General features: G+C 45.9%; 1 protein-coding gene across 5 annotated transcripts in view; it reads right to left on the reverse strand.

Annotated features, from left to right (window-relative positions):
• SLC35D4 (solute carrier family 35 member D4) overlaps window positions 1-14,605 on the reverse strand; it is a 108,228-nt gene that overhangs the window by 43,534 nt on the left and 50,089 nt on the right. For all 5 annotated transcript variants that reach the window (XR_003437254.1, XM_027127610.1, XM_027127608.1 and 2 more), the window contains 4 exons: window positions 13,676-13,711; window positions 10,408-10,442; window positions 3,965-4,034; window positions 127-220 (listed from right to left, as the gene is read on the reverse strand). Coding sequence is in view for 4 of the 5 variants with exons in the window: in XM_027127610.1 (XP_026983411.1) it covers window positions 127-220; window positions 3,965-4,034; window positions 10,408-10,442; window positions 13,676-13,711 (235 nt within the window). In the remaining variant the exon portion in view is untranslated. The remainder of the gene's footprint in view (window positions 1-126; window positions 221-3,964; window positions 4,035-10,407; window positions 10,443-13,675; window positions 13,712-14,605) is intronic.

A 14,605-nucleotide genomic window follows, 5' to 3' on the forward strand; every position in this document is an offset into this window, starting at 1 on the left:
ACAAGCGAAGGATCAGGCTCAGGGCCAGGGACTAGAGATGACTCCGTGAAGACCAACCTGACTCTGAGAACACTGGACACAAGGGCTCCTGAGATGGATTCTTCCCACCCCTCCCCTGTCTCTTACCTTAGCAAAGAAAATCCAGGCTGCACACTGCCCTGGGGTCATAAGGCTTTTTAGCTTCACTGTGCTGACCATGAGAAAGAATCCTAAAAATCCACTGGAAGGAGAAAATATACTTTTGTTAGTGAGACTTGCCCTCCTATAGCCAGTAGCTAACTATTTCCTGTTACATTTTGTATTTACCGTTACAAAAATTAGTCGATATTTAGTTATTACACCACCCCTATCTCATCTCTGTTTTCTAGTCATCTCTGGATAAAAATACCCAAAATTTAAAAACCCATAAAGCTCTACTATGCTAAGGAGCTATGAAGAGATCATTGCCCTGGAGGCAGGGAGTGGGTATAGAAATTTGGGAGATCTCTGGCTAAATCATGAAAGAAAGAAAAAAAATCTGGAGGACAGTATCTCCTGCTTCCTCCTGTATTACTTCTGGAGCTGGGTGCTTGCCAAGGTAGAGCTTCATCTTTTTTTTCAAGCAGAACAAACTGTTAGGAAAAGACTTCCAAAGAAACACTCACCGTATGAAGTCAGAGGGTCTGGACTGGCCCCTTGGTTCAAGGTAAGAACCTAAAGGGGAGGGCTGCATAACAGAAGTCCCCCAAAGCAGGGTGACCTACACAGACGCTATACTTTGGGAATGATGTCTGAAAGAGCCCTCACCTCCCAAGGGAGCCTGAGGCTGGACAGCACGTCGGGGGGCCATCCGGAGGTTTGGAGCTCTACATACCTCCTCCTTTGTAGCTCCAGGGTGTCGGATGCCAGACTGCCATCTGACCTCTATTATAGGTGCTGGGGTATGGCTCCCACCCAGATCATGAGCCCTGAGAGGGAGGGGCCCAATCTTGGGCTTCTCCATATTCCCCAACAGAGCCAAATAAGGTGCCCTGACCATAGCATGTATTACATAAATGTTTGGCAGGTGTACTTGGAAGCAGGTTGAATTGACTTAAACGCACCTAAGGCCAATTTCACAGAAATGTGCGCCTTCATTGCATTAGATTCGATTAGGTCACAGCCACATTCTTGGGGCAGGACCAGGGACAGGGATTAGGTTTCCTCTCTCTATATTTCAGCCTGCTTGGCCTAACTACCCACAAAGTTTGCACAGGTCTGCACTTGCAGTCATGGGAGCCTTGGCCGCTGATTAAGGCGTTGAGTCACCCTCACAAGGAGCCCCTGTGGGGAACCAGGAAGCTGGAAATCAAGTGACCCGGGATTCTATTCCTGGCTGTGCTCACCGACCCTCGTAACCTTGACCAAATCCCCATTTTTTTCCCTTTTTTTCTTGCCCCAGGTTCGGTTCTGTGGCCTTAAAGCAGGAATAAGCACAGCGCTCTTCATCCTATTTTACGGAAATCAGAGATTTTCAGAACAGAAAGGTTCCCCAGCCCCAAGTCTCACTTTATTAACAAGCAAACTGGGTCACAGGCGTAATTAGAGCCCAGGTTTCCTGGCTCTTCCGAAGCTCTCCACGGCCCTGCAGACCTCAGCGTGGAAATGTGCTCTCGGCCAGAGAGATGGAGTGAGATGCTCCGGGTGCCCAAGGTCGCGAGGCTGGTAGAGGACAGTGAGGTAGCCGGCCCTCCAGGGCTCCTCTTGGTGGTGTCCACCCCCTGCATCCCCAACAGGTGCCTGTCCCATCCCCCATACCTTGGTCCCCTTTGGGCTTCTCTTGTCCTCTCCATCCCTGGCCAGAGGAGGGCACAGTTCCACGCTGACCCTTGCCCTCAGCACAGACTCTGCTAGGACTGAGCGACCCTGGCTTGTGACCAACACGCTCCTGAAAGCGTCCATGACTCTTTCCCATCACCTGACTTGCATGTCGGTGAATCATTTCTAAATGACTCATGGGTCCCTCCCTCAACTCCCTCATCTGTGTCTTCCACTTCCAGCTTGTCTACCCCTTGCTGTGGAGGCAGGTCTTAAGAGCACTGGGCAGACCCCAGGAGTGAAGGAGCCTGGGGCTCCCTATTCAAGGGGTCTCCAGGCCACAGCTACCACTGACCCCTCAGGCCTCCACGACCCCTCCTGAGCTCCCCCAGGACCTCTGAAGGTGACAGCTCTTAGTCTGAGATACAGTTATGGGGGAGTCACGAGATGATGTGGGGAAAAGCGCCACGTTCTTAAAAGAGGGTAAGCCAGAGGTAGAATGTAATAGAGAGTTAAACCAATTCAGATAAAGATTTCCAAATCTTTCAAATTAAAAAAAAAAAAAAACCTGAGTTTTCATGTTGGATTAGAAAAACTTGCAGATTAAAAGGGGCAGAAATGGAGGCAGAAGGTCACCCTACAGGGACTTCCCTGCCGGTCCAGTGGTTAAGACTCTGCACTTCCATTGCAGGAGGCACAAGTTCGATCCCTGGTCGGGGAACTAAGATCCTGCGAGCCGCACGGCATGGCCAAGAAAAAAAAAAAAAGGTCATCCCACAAAGCCATCACCAACGGGCTATGAACCGTGATGCTCTGCTCCAAATAACCAAACCTGGCGGCCCCCTTGGCACCCTGGCCACCCATGCGGCCAAAGAAGCAGGCCCAAAGGGAAGCAAGTCTGCAGGCACCAGGGTGGCACTGACACTCCTGCCACACAATCCTAGCTAATGGGCAAGTGACAAGGCCTGACCAAATGGATAGGAACTGAGAAGACAAATTCTGTCAGTGTTTCCCTGAAACTTTTCTGAGAATGATAAGAAAAAAAAAAAATCGTTCTGAGGCTCCAATGCAGATGCAAACTCCATGATACTGATTTTTTCTGCCCTAACACGTCCCCATCAGAAACAGCACCTAGCTGCATATCAGCTCTTTAATTCTCTGTGAAGAACCACTGCTTCACAAGATACACTCTCCTTTGGGTGGAAATAGGTGGTCTGGCTTTCATGTAGCAATTGCTTCTGGTCTGTTGACATTTTATCTACAGATAATAATAATGCCCATCATTTGCTGAGCCGGGCAAGATGCTTTGAGCTTCGTGGACCTTATTTAATACACACGATCACCCTGTATTAGTATTATCTTTCCATTTTACAGAATGAGAAAACTAAACTAAGGTTTGGGAGAAGTAGGATAACTTGCCCAAAAACACAAATTAGCAAACAGCAAGGCTGAAATTCAACCCAAGTGTGGTCTTTCGACCACATCAGAATCCATGCTTTGAGACTGTCCACAGAAGCCTTTCCATTCCTCAGCACAATACAGTCAAGTGAAGTGGGGGTCATGGCAGGAGAGGAGTGGGGGTAGGATGGGGATGAACCTCTTTGTATCTAAATGTATCCATCTAATTGGTCCACATCTCTGATACTTCCCAAGGCCAAATATTAACGATCACCTTGTGGTCTAGACAATTCCTAGTCATTGGTTTCAAAATCTGTCTCTCAGAGTCTTAGGGTTCAGTCAAAATTTTTTGGAGGCTGCCCTTTAGGAACAAGAGAGAAATCAAGGTAGATGCTGACAGGGTGTGATTCTGTACCCAAATCTTCCCTTGAACTGAGTCAGTGTCATCATTTTTATATGCTGAAGTTCTGTTTAAGAATTGCTTGTGGGGGAAAAAAATAAAAAAGGGGGAGAATTCTCTCTCTTCTGCAAGTCCGAAAACCACTGCCCTGGCCGAGAAAATTCTTCAGGACAGGGGTCCTCGCAGGTCCCAGGCCAGCCCTGAGCACCTGAGAACGTTCATAACAACCCTCTGATGGCCGACGGGCAACTTCCTCACCTGCACCAGACACCACTTTCTTCTGACGCTCATTCAGATAATAGACAGTGACCCGGGGCTTCACGAAGACATGGCTGGTAGTACAGAAACATACAAATCCACAGCGCGAGGGGTTTTCCGAGTTAAGATTACCTGGCACAGCAGCTGCCATGGAATCTGTAGAAATACAGGAACGGAAAGTCCAGGACGCTGAGGAGATCACCTGAGGGAAACAGCAAGGGTGAGACACACAGCCCGAAAGCCCCCTGCCCCCGGCTGCCCAGAAACACAAGGCAAGGATCTTAATTACATCAGCCCTCTGAGCGTTGAGCTGCCCAGCAGTGAGTTCACTCCGGCATTCGAGGGTTTCTGTGTCATTGGCATTGTCTTATTATAATAATAGTGTGATGATAATGACACCCATTTAGTGAAAGCCTGCCCTGTGCGGGGCCCTGTGTGAAAAGCTTCCCGAACATCGTCTCTTTCAATCCTTGTAACAACTCTGTGAAGCTTTGTCATCCCCATTTTAACTGCAGCTCAGAGAAGTGATCTGTTTACGTTTGCACAGCTCTCTAACTGTTGAGCCAGAATGTGGACCCCGGTGACTTCAAGTCCTAAGATCTTTCCTCTTCGCCAGGCAGCCATCCCTGGCCCAGAGCGTAGGACAAAAAGAATCTTTTTTTAAGATTCTTCTATTCTTTCCTGCCTTATATCTAAAAAAGGATCGTGAACGCATGCCTCTGACATCTCCTCTCATCTTTGTGTTTAATTACCGCACAAACAGAGAAGGGGCCAAGCGCCCGTGCATACTCATTTTAGTTCAAGGTCCAAAGGGTACATTTATTTCTAGTGAAGTAAGTTCATTCTTTTAGTTCCACTTGGTGCAAGAGGAAATAATCACACATATTGGCCGCTTCCCTCTCTGGAATTTGAACTTGGTCACAAACAAGAAGTCAGGAGATTAAAAAAGCAGAAAGCCTTCCAAAAATGTCCAGAGAAAAGGAATTAAGCGTTTCCACAGCAGATAGCCTAATCCTTCCAAATCTGGAATTTCTGAGATTCTGGAGGCGCCAGACCTTCCAGACCCCTGGGCCTCGGTCTGTCTCTCAGTTCTGGATGGACTGGAGCCCGTTAGGGGCGGTGGAACATCCTTCATCACTACACTTACTAATCAAGAGTTTCAGAACAAAAGACACAACGCATCGCTACACTTCCTTGTACCTAAATGATCTCAAATGATTCAACCATCGACTGGGAAGGAAAGGTCTGAATTCCACTTCTCTGGACGGTTGCTTTTTTCTACCATAACTATTGTTATTTTGTTTGATTTGGTTTGTACATATGTATGTGTGTTGAACTAAAAGGAGAGGTCCCCTAGGATCTGGTTTTCGTGCAGCCCAACCAAAGGCTAAGAGCTTTTGTTCTCTTTCTGCTACGGCTCCACTGGACACCCCTGTCATTTACCAGGGACCTATACTGGTGGAGGGACTCTGTAACTGACATCAGGCCCAGACATCCAGTGCATGAGGAGCTCCACTGCTTCTGTAGCCCCTTTTTGCACAGAAGTGACAGCCGAGGAAACCCTGAGCACCCCGACGCTGGCAGGCGGCCCCAGCCCCCTGTAAGGTGGGCGAAGGCAGGTTCGTGGAGGATTTGCTCTGTCTCTCTGGCAGCTCCTGGTTCTTGGCTGTTTCCCAACCGCCCTCTCAGCGTGAGAGAAACTGCAGCACAGTGTGATCAGGAGGACTGAGGAGAGGAGAATAAATTAAACGCAGGACCTCAGGATTCAGGGAAGGTGACCTGGACTCCCGGTGCGGCCCAGGCTACGGAGGGGTCTGAAGGGCAGTGGAGTGGGCAGAGGTAGACTGGGAGGAAGGAAGATAAAGAAAAAAAATCACCATCCTAGGGAACTGACCAGCTGCATAATAATCCTCCCTCAAATCCTAAAAATTGATCCTGTCGATTATTGAGAGCAAGAGAGAGAAGAGCTCGCTCTTCTCTTTGAGCCATGTCTAAAACCTCCACACATTTCCCACGTAGTTGCCTCCATGACTGTCTCTCCTTCTAGAGCCATCGAGTCCTTGTGAGCAAGGATTCTATTATACTCAACACTTGTATCCACTGTGTGAGGACCATCTCTGACAAATAACAAGCACCCCTGCGCCAAGAGTATCTGGAAGACTTCAACCCCTCTTGCTTTCCCTGGAGAGACTGTTCCGAACACTTTCCACTTGGCTCTGCTGGTCCTCAATCTCAAACTGGCCCCCAGTACGTCCCCCTTGATGCCTTCAGCCGGCCTCATCTTTTCCTTCAACAGAGAGGGTGCACGCTAACCTCTAAACAGCAAAGGTTAATGACTGTGCTACAAAAATAGCCCCGAACATGCTGCAGTATGTGGCTAGCTGGCCCCAACCACATGAGAACTAGACCCAGGAACTAAAAACTGTGTAAAGGTGCTCAAAAGACAACACTTCTGCACCACCTAGTGCAGAACGCACACTTTAAGCACAAAGTGGTTCAAGCTCTGTACACATGCTTTGTGGCATCAACATGGAGCTTATGCACAGAAGTCGGAGTTAAGCCCTCATGCCTGTGCTCCACAGTTAAAATTCTGCTGACTCTCTGAGTGAGTCCCATCTCTCCGAAGATAATGGAGCATGAAATCGCCACGGTGAAAAGTGTGGCACAATTTTACCACACCAAGAATAATGGAGACTTGGACATCAAGAAAGTTTCCTCTCACCACATTTTAGTCCTCAGAATGAGTGGAAAAGTGGAAGGTCAGTTCCAGGATGTAGTTCGTACTGATTGCTTTATCTCAATACGAGCAGTAGACACACCACATAACAAGGTCATTTCTGGTCAGATTCCCGAAAGTCTTCCTGCCCTTCCGGTTCCTTGAAATTTTCTCTCTTGAAAATGCCACAGCAGAGGGACCCCATACAAAGATGAAACGCAAACTTTCAAACAGAGGAAGAATTTCTTTTCTCTACTATTACTTAAAGCAGTCCTGGGGGTGCAAGTTTCTAAGATTCTTGGAGCTTCTGCATGAACTGTGACTTTGAAAGATTAGGAGAACTAGATCCCACCCATCAAGAAGCAAACCCAGTGCCTGAGATAGGAAAAGTGTCCGGGTCTGCACCTAGGACATGGAGAACTATCTACCTGGTCCCTACCTACCACTACATCCCAATGCACCCCAAAGGCGGTGACCCAAAGCCACATCATCTGCATTGCAAGAAAACTTATCTTTCTAGTCACTCGGGAGTGAGTGAGAAGGGCGGCTCAGTCAAAAGCACTACTGAGAGACCATCACCCACCTAGTCGTATAGCTAACGTAAGACAGACAACACCAAATGTTGGTGAAGACATAGAGAAACCGGAACTCTAACGCATTGTTGGGTGGGAGGGTAAAATGGTACAAATGCTTTAGAAAACTGGCACTTTCTTTAAAAGTTAAACATATATCTACTGTAAGACCCAGAAATTCTACTCCTAGATATCTATCCAAGAGACATTAAAACATAAGTCCACCAAAAGCACTGTATGAGAATCTTGATAGCAGCTTTATTCATAGCAGCCCCAAACTGGAAACATCCCAGGTGAGCATCAACAGGTGAATGGATAAACAAAGGGTTCGCACACTGGCACACTAGTCAGCAATAAAAGAGAATAGACTAGTGAGACACCCAAAACCTGGATGAATCTCTCAATGCTATGCTGAATGAAAGAGCTAGACACAAAAGAGTACTTCCTGTGTGTTTCCATTTACATGAGGCTCTAGAATAGACAGAACTTATGTATGGTAACAGAAGTCAGATCAACAGGGGCTTCTGGTGGTCGGCGAGAGGGAGCGACTGAGAAGGGACGTGAGGAAACTTTCTGGAGGGACAGAAGTTTTCTATATCTTGACAGAGGTGTGACTTACATGGGCATATACATTTGTCACAATGGATCAAGCTGCCCATTTAAGATAGGTGCATTTCCTATGTGTAAATCATATCTCAATTTTAAAATGTTTTGAGAGTACTACTAAATAATGAAGATACAAGTCAAGAAAGAAGAGGTAAGAAGAAACCAAAAAGAATAAAGGCCTGTTTTTAAAACATCAGAAATTAACAGAGCCTTAAAAAAAAAAAAAAAAGGCTGCACCCGCGGGTCCTGGCTCTTACTGTGTCTTAATTGGTGCAGATGTGGGAGAATCAGGAAGCTGCACTCCCTGACCCACACCCAGGCCTTGAAGTGGACACTCCAGATGGAAAGTATAATACGCAAGTGGGAAAGAACAAAGTGCTGTTCCACCTTAAAAATGGGCTGGACCACCCACGGGTCCAATGAGGAAGCTAACGAATTGGCAGGAATTGCAGCTGCCCAATCAGAGCAGTCCTCGAATACTTCCGGAGGAAAGAGATTCTCCTCAGCGGTTTTATTTGCTTAAGTTTTGTAATCAACCTTATGCTCCTATGAGAAGACATCACCAGGACCCATCAAAGGGTTTAGGGCAACTGACCTGGCTTTATAAAGCTGGGAAAAACGGATCCCCAAGGGGTCTTCTAGATTCTCAGCTTCCATAATCTCACACACCAAATCCCTACCTTCGTATCCATCTGCCTTAATTACCTACTTGAGCAAACCTGTGTGCTTTTTGAAACAATGGGCCACTGCTTAGAGCTGCACATGGTTGTGCATTACACAACTTCAGTATAAACAAACTGCACTGTTTATAAAGACCACAACTGTATTTGTTACTTCATTCACGTAAAAGTAGGTGTGGTTCCACAGTGTTTCCCTGCGATGTTCACGGATTAGATACCCAACTTGGTATTGGTATAGATGAACATCTCCGGCTTCTTCTGGAAGGCTGCCGCCAGTTCGTAGGTAGCCGCACACCTACCTTCCCTGGGGCCTTTGCCTGAGCCCTGCTACGATGGCTACTGAGGCCCACAGGACTCCTGACCCCTACGGCTGTGGGGCATCCCCTCGCAGGGAAGCTTTAGCTAAACCCCAGTCTCCCTCTGCTACTCACTTCCTCCTCTTGGTCACATCACTTAACTCCTCTGGGTTTCAATTTCCTCATTTGTAAAATGTGGTGGCACCTTGGATAATCACTAAGGTTCCTTCCAGTTCTGATAAGCGTGAGTGTAACAAATGAACTAGCATAACCTCTTAGTGAAAGGCAGAGTGGCTTCTTGAAGTGAATATCATTCACCCAAATCCACTAGAAATCACTCGGGGGAAAATGAACATGTAAATCAAGAAGAACCAGCAAGCATAACTCTCCAAAGGTCTTTGATTAAAAACCTATTTGAAAGGCAGAAGACACTTAGTGGGCTCTGAATTCTGTTGGGTGGCAACCCTCTGGCTGCACGAAGGAATGCTGAGAGGCAGGATTTGGAAGGCGGACACTCAGCGGTACAGGTAGGTGTTTAGGGTCAACACCAGGGTTTCATATGACTTGCAATTTTACCAAGGATAGGTTTTCAGGCTGTGGGAGTGGGCAGAAAACAGTGGATGTGCTTCAGTATGGGCAAGCGTAGAAGCACTCATGGAGAAAAAATAATTCAAATTATGCTAATGAGACAGCAGTTCGGATAGGTCATGTCCAATCTAGAAACATGATCCGAGTCACCATCAGCAGTTCCCTGAGGATATTAGTTCAAACAGTCTGAAGCAGCTAAAAACACAAACAGAAAGGGGTTGCTGTTTGGGGCACAGCAGGGAGCTAGAAGGGGCTTCAGAAATAATCCAGTCCACCTTTCTTAATTTCCAGATAAAAGACCGAGACCCTGAGGGCTTGGGTAATGCCTCATGCATAGCAGAGGTCAATAAACATTAGTTTAAGGAGTGTGACCAAAAAAATGTGTATTTCCAGCCATGATGCACACAGATATTTTTGCTTTATCTTTGCATCAACTTCAAAACCTTTCAAAGTAAAAAAACACAATGAAGTAGAGTACTACGGAAAATTCCTGAATTTGGAAAACAACTCTAGGGTAACTGAGGCAGCAACAGGGTAAAGGTAAGTTTTCTTTTTTTTTAATTTAATTCTATTTATTTATTTTTTATACAGCAGGTTCTTATTAGTTATCTATTTTATACATATCAGTGTATATATATGGGTGAAGGTAAGTTTTAAAATGACTTCTTTAATCTGGAATTATGAAAACTGGATGACAATATATGATAAAAATGTATAAAAGGATGTCACTGAGAAATAGGTGCAATTTGAACTTCTCCAGCAAATCTTTAGCCCTAGGATTGAAGAGCAATTCTGGGTCCTTGAAGGGAGAATTTTAGAAAAGGACAAAGCAAGCACTAGTTTATCTGGCAGATTATAAACCCGTCTGTACATCTGAGATTGCACCAGATGAAAACAGCAACAATAAAACATGGAAAAAGGTTCAATTCATGGGCCATAAATCCACAACGGGATACTAAGAACAGTTTCAAGTATGTGGGCCATTCCTAACCCTTAAGTTTGACACCCTGGAAGGCAGCTACATTCTCTTACAAAATTTCCCTCAGAGATATAACCGGAGCACTGGGTTGAATGGGCAGTGTAAGATACACAAACAAACAAACAAAATCACGTTTACCTGTGGGGTGAGATGCAAACGTCAGGAGCACCACGCTGAAAAAGAAACAGCAGACTCGTGAAGCTAGCTTCCCCAGCACTGAGAAAACAACATCCATTTTCACCCATTCTACTCGGAAATAGTGAGATTTGCCTAAAAGCAAACTATCTGCACTGAATGGTCTCGTTCTGCCTAAATCCAGCTTGTCAGGGAGAGAGTGAGAATCTCCTGAAATGCCTCAGGTTTGGGCAAGAGGGCTGGATCTCCCCTGGGATGGACTCTGAGGGTCCGTGCCCCTCTTGGAGGGTCAGCCCTGCCACTAATGATTATCATATTCACCTAATCCACAGAGAGTATTTGTCAGCTAAACAGTCTAAATTACAAACAGGCCGCAGCCTAAAAGTTAGCTGTTGAATGTGAGCTAATCACAAAATTAACTACACAGAAGAATAGGTAAATTTCCAGGAAGCCAGCCCACAAAATGACCCATGCCATCCACCCTGTGTCTGAAAACTACCCGGACCAATTTGCAGTTGATGCTGTATGGGATGATGCAGGCCATACCTGTGCTTGGCTGTCTCCCATCTTTATCTCTGGAAGCCTGTCCCACCTCCCGGCGCCTGTCTACAAGTGCCTTTGTGCGGTCCTAAGCCCACCTTCCGTACCCTCTTCCATCAAAACTCATGCCACGCAGGCAGCTGATTTAGTTGGAGGTTAGGAATGAAACTTTTAATTCAAATATAAGAAGGAAAGTTTTCTTAAAGCACTGGATGGCCTGCTCTGGTTCTCAACCCTGGATATACATCCAAATAGTGTAGCATCCTGGCTAGAATCTCTAAGGTACGGTCCGGGCATCCATTGTTTTTATTTGTTATGGCTCCCGGAAGCTACAAAGTACCAGGATCAGGAACCACTGCCACGAATCTCCAGTTGGTGACATGACAGTCAGGGAAACCAATGTTAGCTCCTCAGCCCTGCTCTTGGGTTATCTCCCAGCATCATTTCTGTTTTTCTGATGGTTTTCAGAGGAGCAGCATCACAGAAAGAGGCAGGAGGAGAGGAGGGTTGTGACAACGGCCATAAGAATAGTCACATTCTGGTCATTCGGAAGTTGTAGGTTTGTGAGACAAGGGTTTACAGGTAGCTAGCTGTAAAAAAATACACACACTACAGACAAGACTGGAGATTCCCTGTCCTTCTCATGGGCGTCTGCTTGCTGTCTCTTCTTTCTCCAGAAAACACATACCCTGTACATTCTCCATTATTCTATCTCGCTGGATCCCCTCTCGGCTTCAACTTCAGCAGCAGAAGTTATTGCTCCTATGGCTGGATGTGAGGGGCCCCTTTCCATCCCAAAACATGTCCCAGGGCCTGACACGGTATCCCAAATGCCATCATCGGAATCACCCCAAAGGGTGACTCTAAAAGAAGACACTAGGGAGTTAAAAATAAGAGATAATTAAATAAAAGAGTTGGCTCTCTAGTCCATGTCTGAATTTTGTAAATATAGAGTTACGCCCTTCTAATTCCTACACTGTGATGACCTGGGGAGCAAGAACCATATTTTATTTATCTTTGGAGCTCAAGTATTTAGCAGGGCCAGATACATAGCAGGTTCTCCCTATGTTTTCAAACCAGCAGAGAGAGAGATGAAACCAGCAGGCAGAGCTCCGGGCCGGCACCTACAGGCGCAGCTACTCTACAGAGCTGAGTGAATGCAGATCTCTGGAGGCTGATACCCAGGGCCTGTGGGAAATCGAATCTCAGTCCTGGCTCATCTTCATCACTTGTACTGAAAGAAGACGTGGAAACAGCAGTGTGGCTTTGGCGGGGTGTGCAGCGGGCTGAGGCAGGAAGCCTTGAGCACCTGGTTCCCAGGTAGTGAAACCCTCACACGGGGGAGGGCGGAGAGGGGGGAGGGCAGGAGAACTAGCTGGGGGTCACAGCGGCTGTTTTTTTCCACCCCCAAAACCCTCTGCTGCTCGCCTTGGCTATAAGCTCTGTGGGGAAAAAGAACTGTCCAAAGTAGTCCGATGTCATGGAAACATTTCAAACACCAAGAGACTTCTGCATTTTCAGAAACATCTCTTGAAAAGGCAGCTGGTGGGTCTGGGCAGAGTGGAACTAATGACTGTTCCACTGAGTACAAAAGAGGCCCCAGCTACGTTTGGGTTGAATCCTGTCTTCAAAAAGGCATTTTCATAAACACTAAGATATTTAGGAACTTTACCTGTAGGTAGAGAACACAGATCTTGAACGTTTTAAGCCAACTTCCTGCAGAAATCCATGTGGCCAAAGGCTGAGAGGCACCTCTCCGACCTTGGTCCTCTGGACTGAATGTTGTTGCATTAGGCAAACTTGAGTTCTAGACAGCAAAACCTCACTTTCTCAATTAGGTCCCTCAGTGCACCGTGTGGGACTCTCAGAATGCAAGAATACTCCCCAGCTATTCTACTCAGCAGCCAACCCCTATTCTTTACTTGGCTTGGGGCAACGGTACAAATGGAAATCCATATACTACACTTACATATTATAAATCAAGCCTCAAACTTCATCCTACCTTAACAAATACACCTTCAAAGCAACCTGAAAGTCCAGATTAAAATTGAGAATTCTTGGAGTCCATGGAGCTTCTTGTCAGAAGGTGTTAGTGTGGGGACATCCTGCCTCTGGCTCCCAGCTCCCAGTGCACCCTCTTCTCTCCCGACACCAGACTCCGTCCTGCACCCAAGGACCTCAAACATGTGTGTGTGGACACCTCAGTCTGCAAGCCCACCCTCCATGCACGTCCCTCATACTAACAGCCTCTCTTTGGACATCCATTGGGTCTCGGAATGAGTTAAGAAGACAGACCCAGGGAGGCCTTGGAATCCACTTGGGTCGGAAATTCCAAGGCCCAGTCTAGAAGGAAGGGTGTGGGCTCTTAGCCTTACAGACTCCACATGCCTTGGGGAGAGGCATGGCTCTCTGAAGTGTGGGGCTGGATGGAAGCCCTTCTTGCCTGGCCTAACGGCAGGACCACTATTTAGTTTCTGCAGTTCTGATCATCTCACCAATTATTTAGCTTGCCTTCCTGGTAGGCAGGCACACTGGCTCAGATCTCCCTTATCAAAATATTACTGGATATAACTGACTCACTTTGCTGTACAGCAGAAACTAACACAACGTCATAAATAAACTATACTCCAATAAAAAAATTAATAGAAAATATATACATTATTGGAAAATAAAAATCCATTAGCTCTAGAAGAATATGAGTTATTCTTTGAAAATTTAAATTATATTTTACCTGAATAGATAGTTTAAGTACTGCTGGTCAATGTCACTAAGAAATGAGAAAAAAAAAAAAAACATAAAAGGTAAAATAATATGTGTTTAACATACACAAAATAGTCATTTTCTTCCATTAATAAATTAGATCTATGTATAAGCTCCTAGATTTATAAATCATTAATAAACACTAAGAAAAGTACTTTATATTCAAAACCATTTCCTGGCTCATTTTTTAAAAACGTTTTCAATTTAGTACTATCACATGCACTTTCACTTGTGGCCGATTATGTGTACATTTGCCATTTTAAAAGGAGTGTCAGCTCTCTCAGGTCACTGGACTGGCTTCTAGGGCTACCATACTTGACAAATAAAAATACAGGACACCCAAATAAATCTGAAATTCCCATAAAGAATAATGTTTCAGTATAAGTATGATCCAAATATTGCATGAAACATACTTAAACTAAAAAAATTATTCTTTGCTTCTCTGAAATTCAAATTTACCTGGGTATCCTGTATTTTATCTAACAACTCTACTGGCTTCTTGCTGAAAAAACACTTTATTCAAAGAAAAAATGGTGCTCTAAGGACCCATCACATACCCTCAGCATGTATAACCTTCTCCCAGGAGTCAGTCCCTTCAGACCTTTCTTTGTGGGCCTCAGACGGCCCCGAAACCCAGTGGCCAGCTGGCCAGTGGAGGGCTCTGACCCGGCGGCTCCAGTCCAACCAAGGCCTGAATTCTCATCTTTTTCACTTACATTCAGCAACTCTGTTCCACTGACTGCCCTCAACAAAGGCCTCATTTTACCCCAGAACAGAGCTGGTGATGGGGGAGGCTTCTGGGTCTAAAGTTAGGAAGGGGTTGGAGAAACAAGAAAAAAGACTTGTGCCTCTGAGCTGGAGGAAGTGAACTGGGGCCCAAGGCAGCCGGTCACGCAATTTT

This window comes from Aethalodelphis obliquidens, unplaced genomic scaffold (genome assembly GCF_003676395.1).
Source record: "Aethalodelphis obliquidens isolate GAN/ISIS:26980383/991018 unplaced genomic scaffold, ASM367639v1 scaffold32, whole genome shotgun sequence".
Lineage (NCBI taxonomy): Eukaryota > Metazoa > Chordata > Mammalia > Artiodactyla > Delphinidae > Aethalodelphis > Aethalodelphis obliquidens.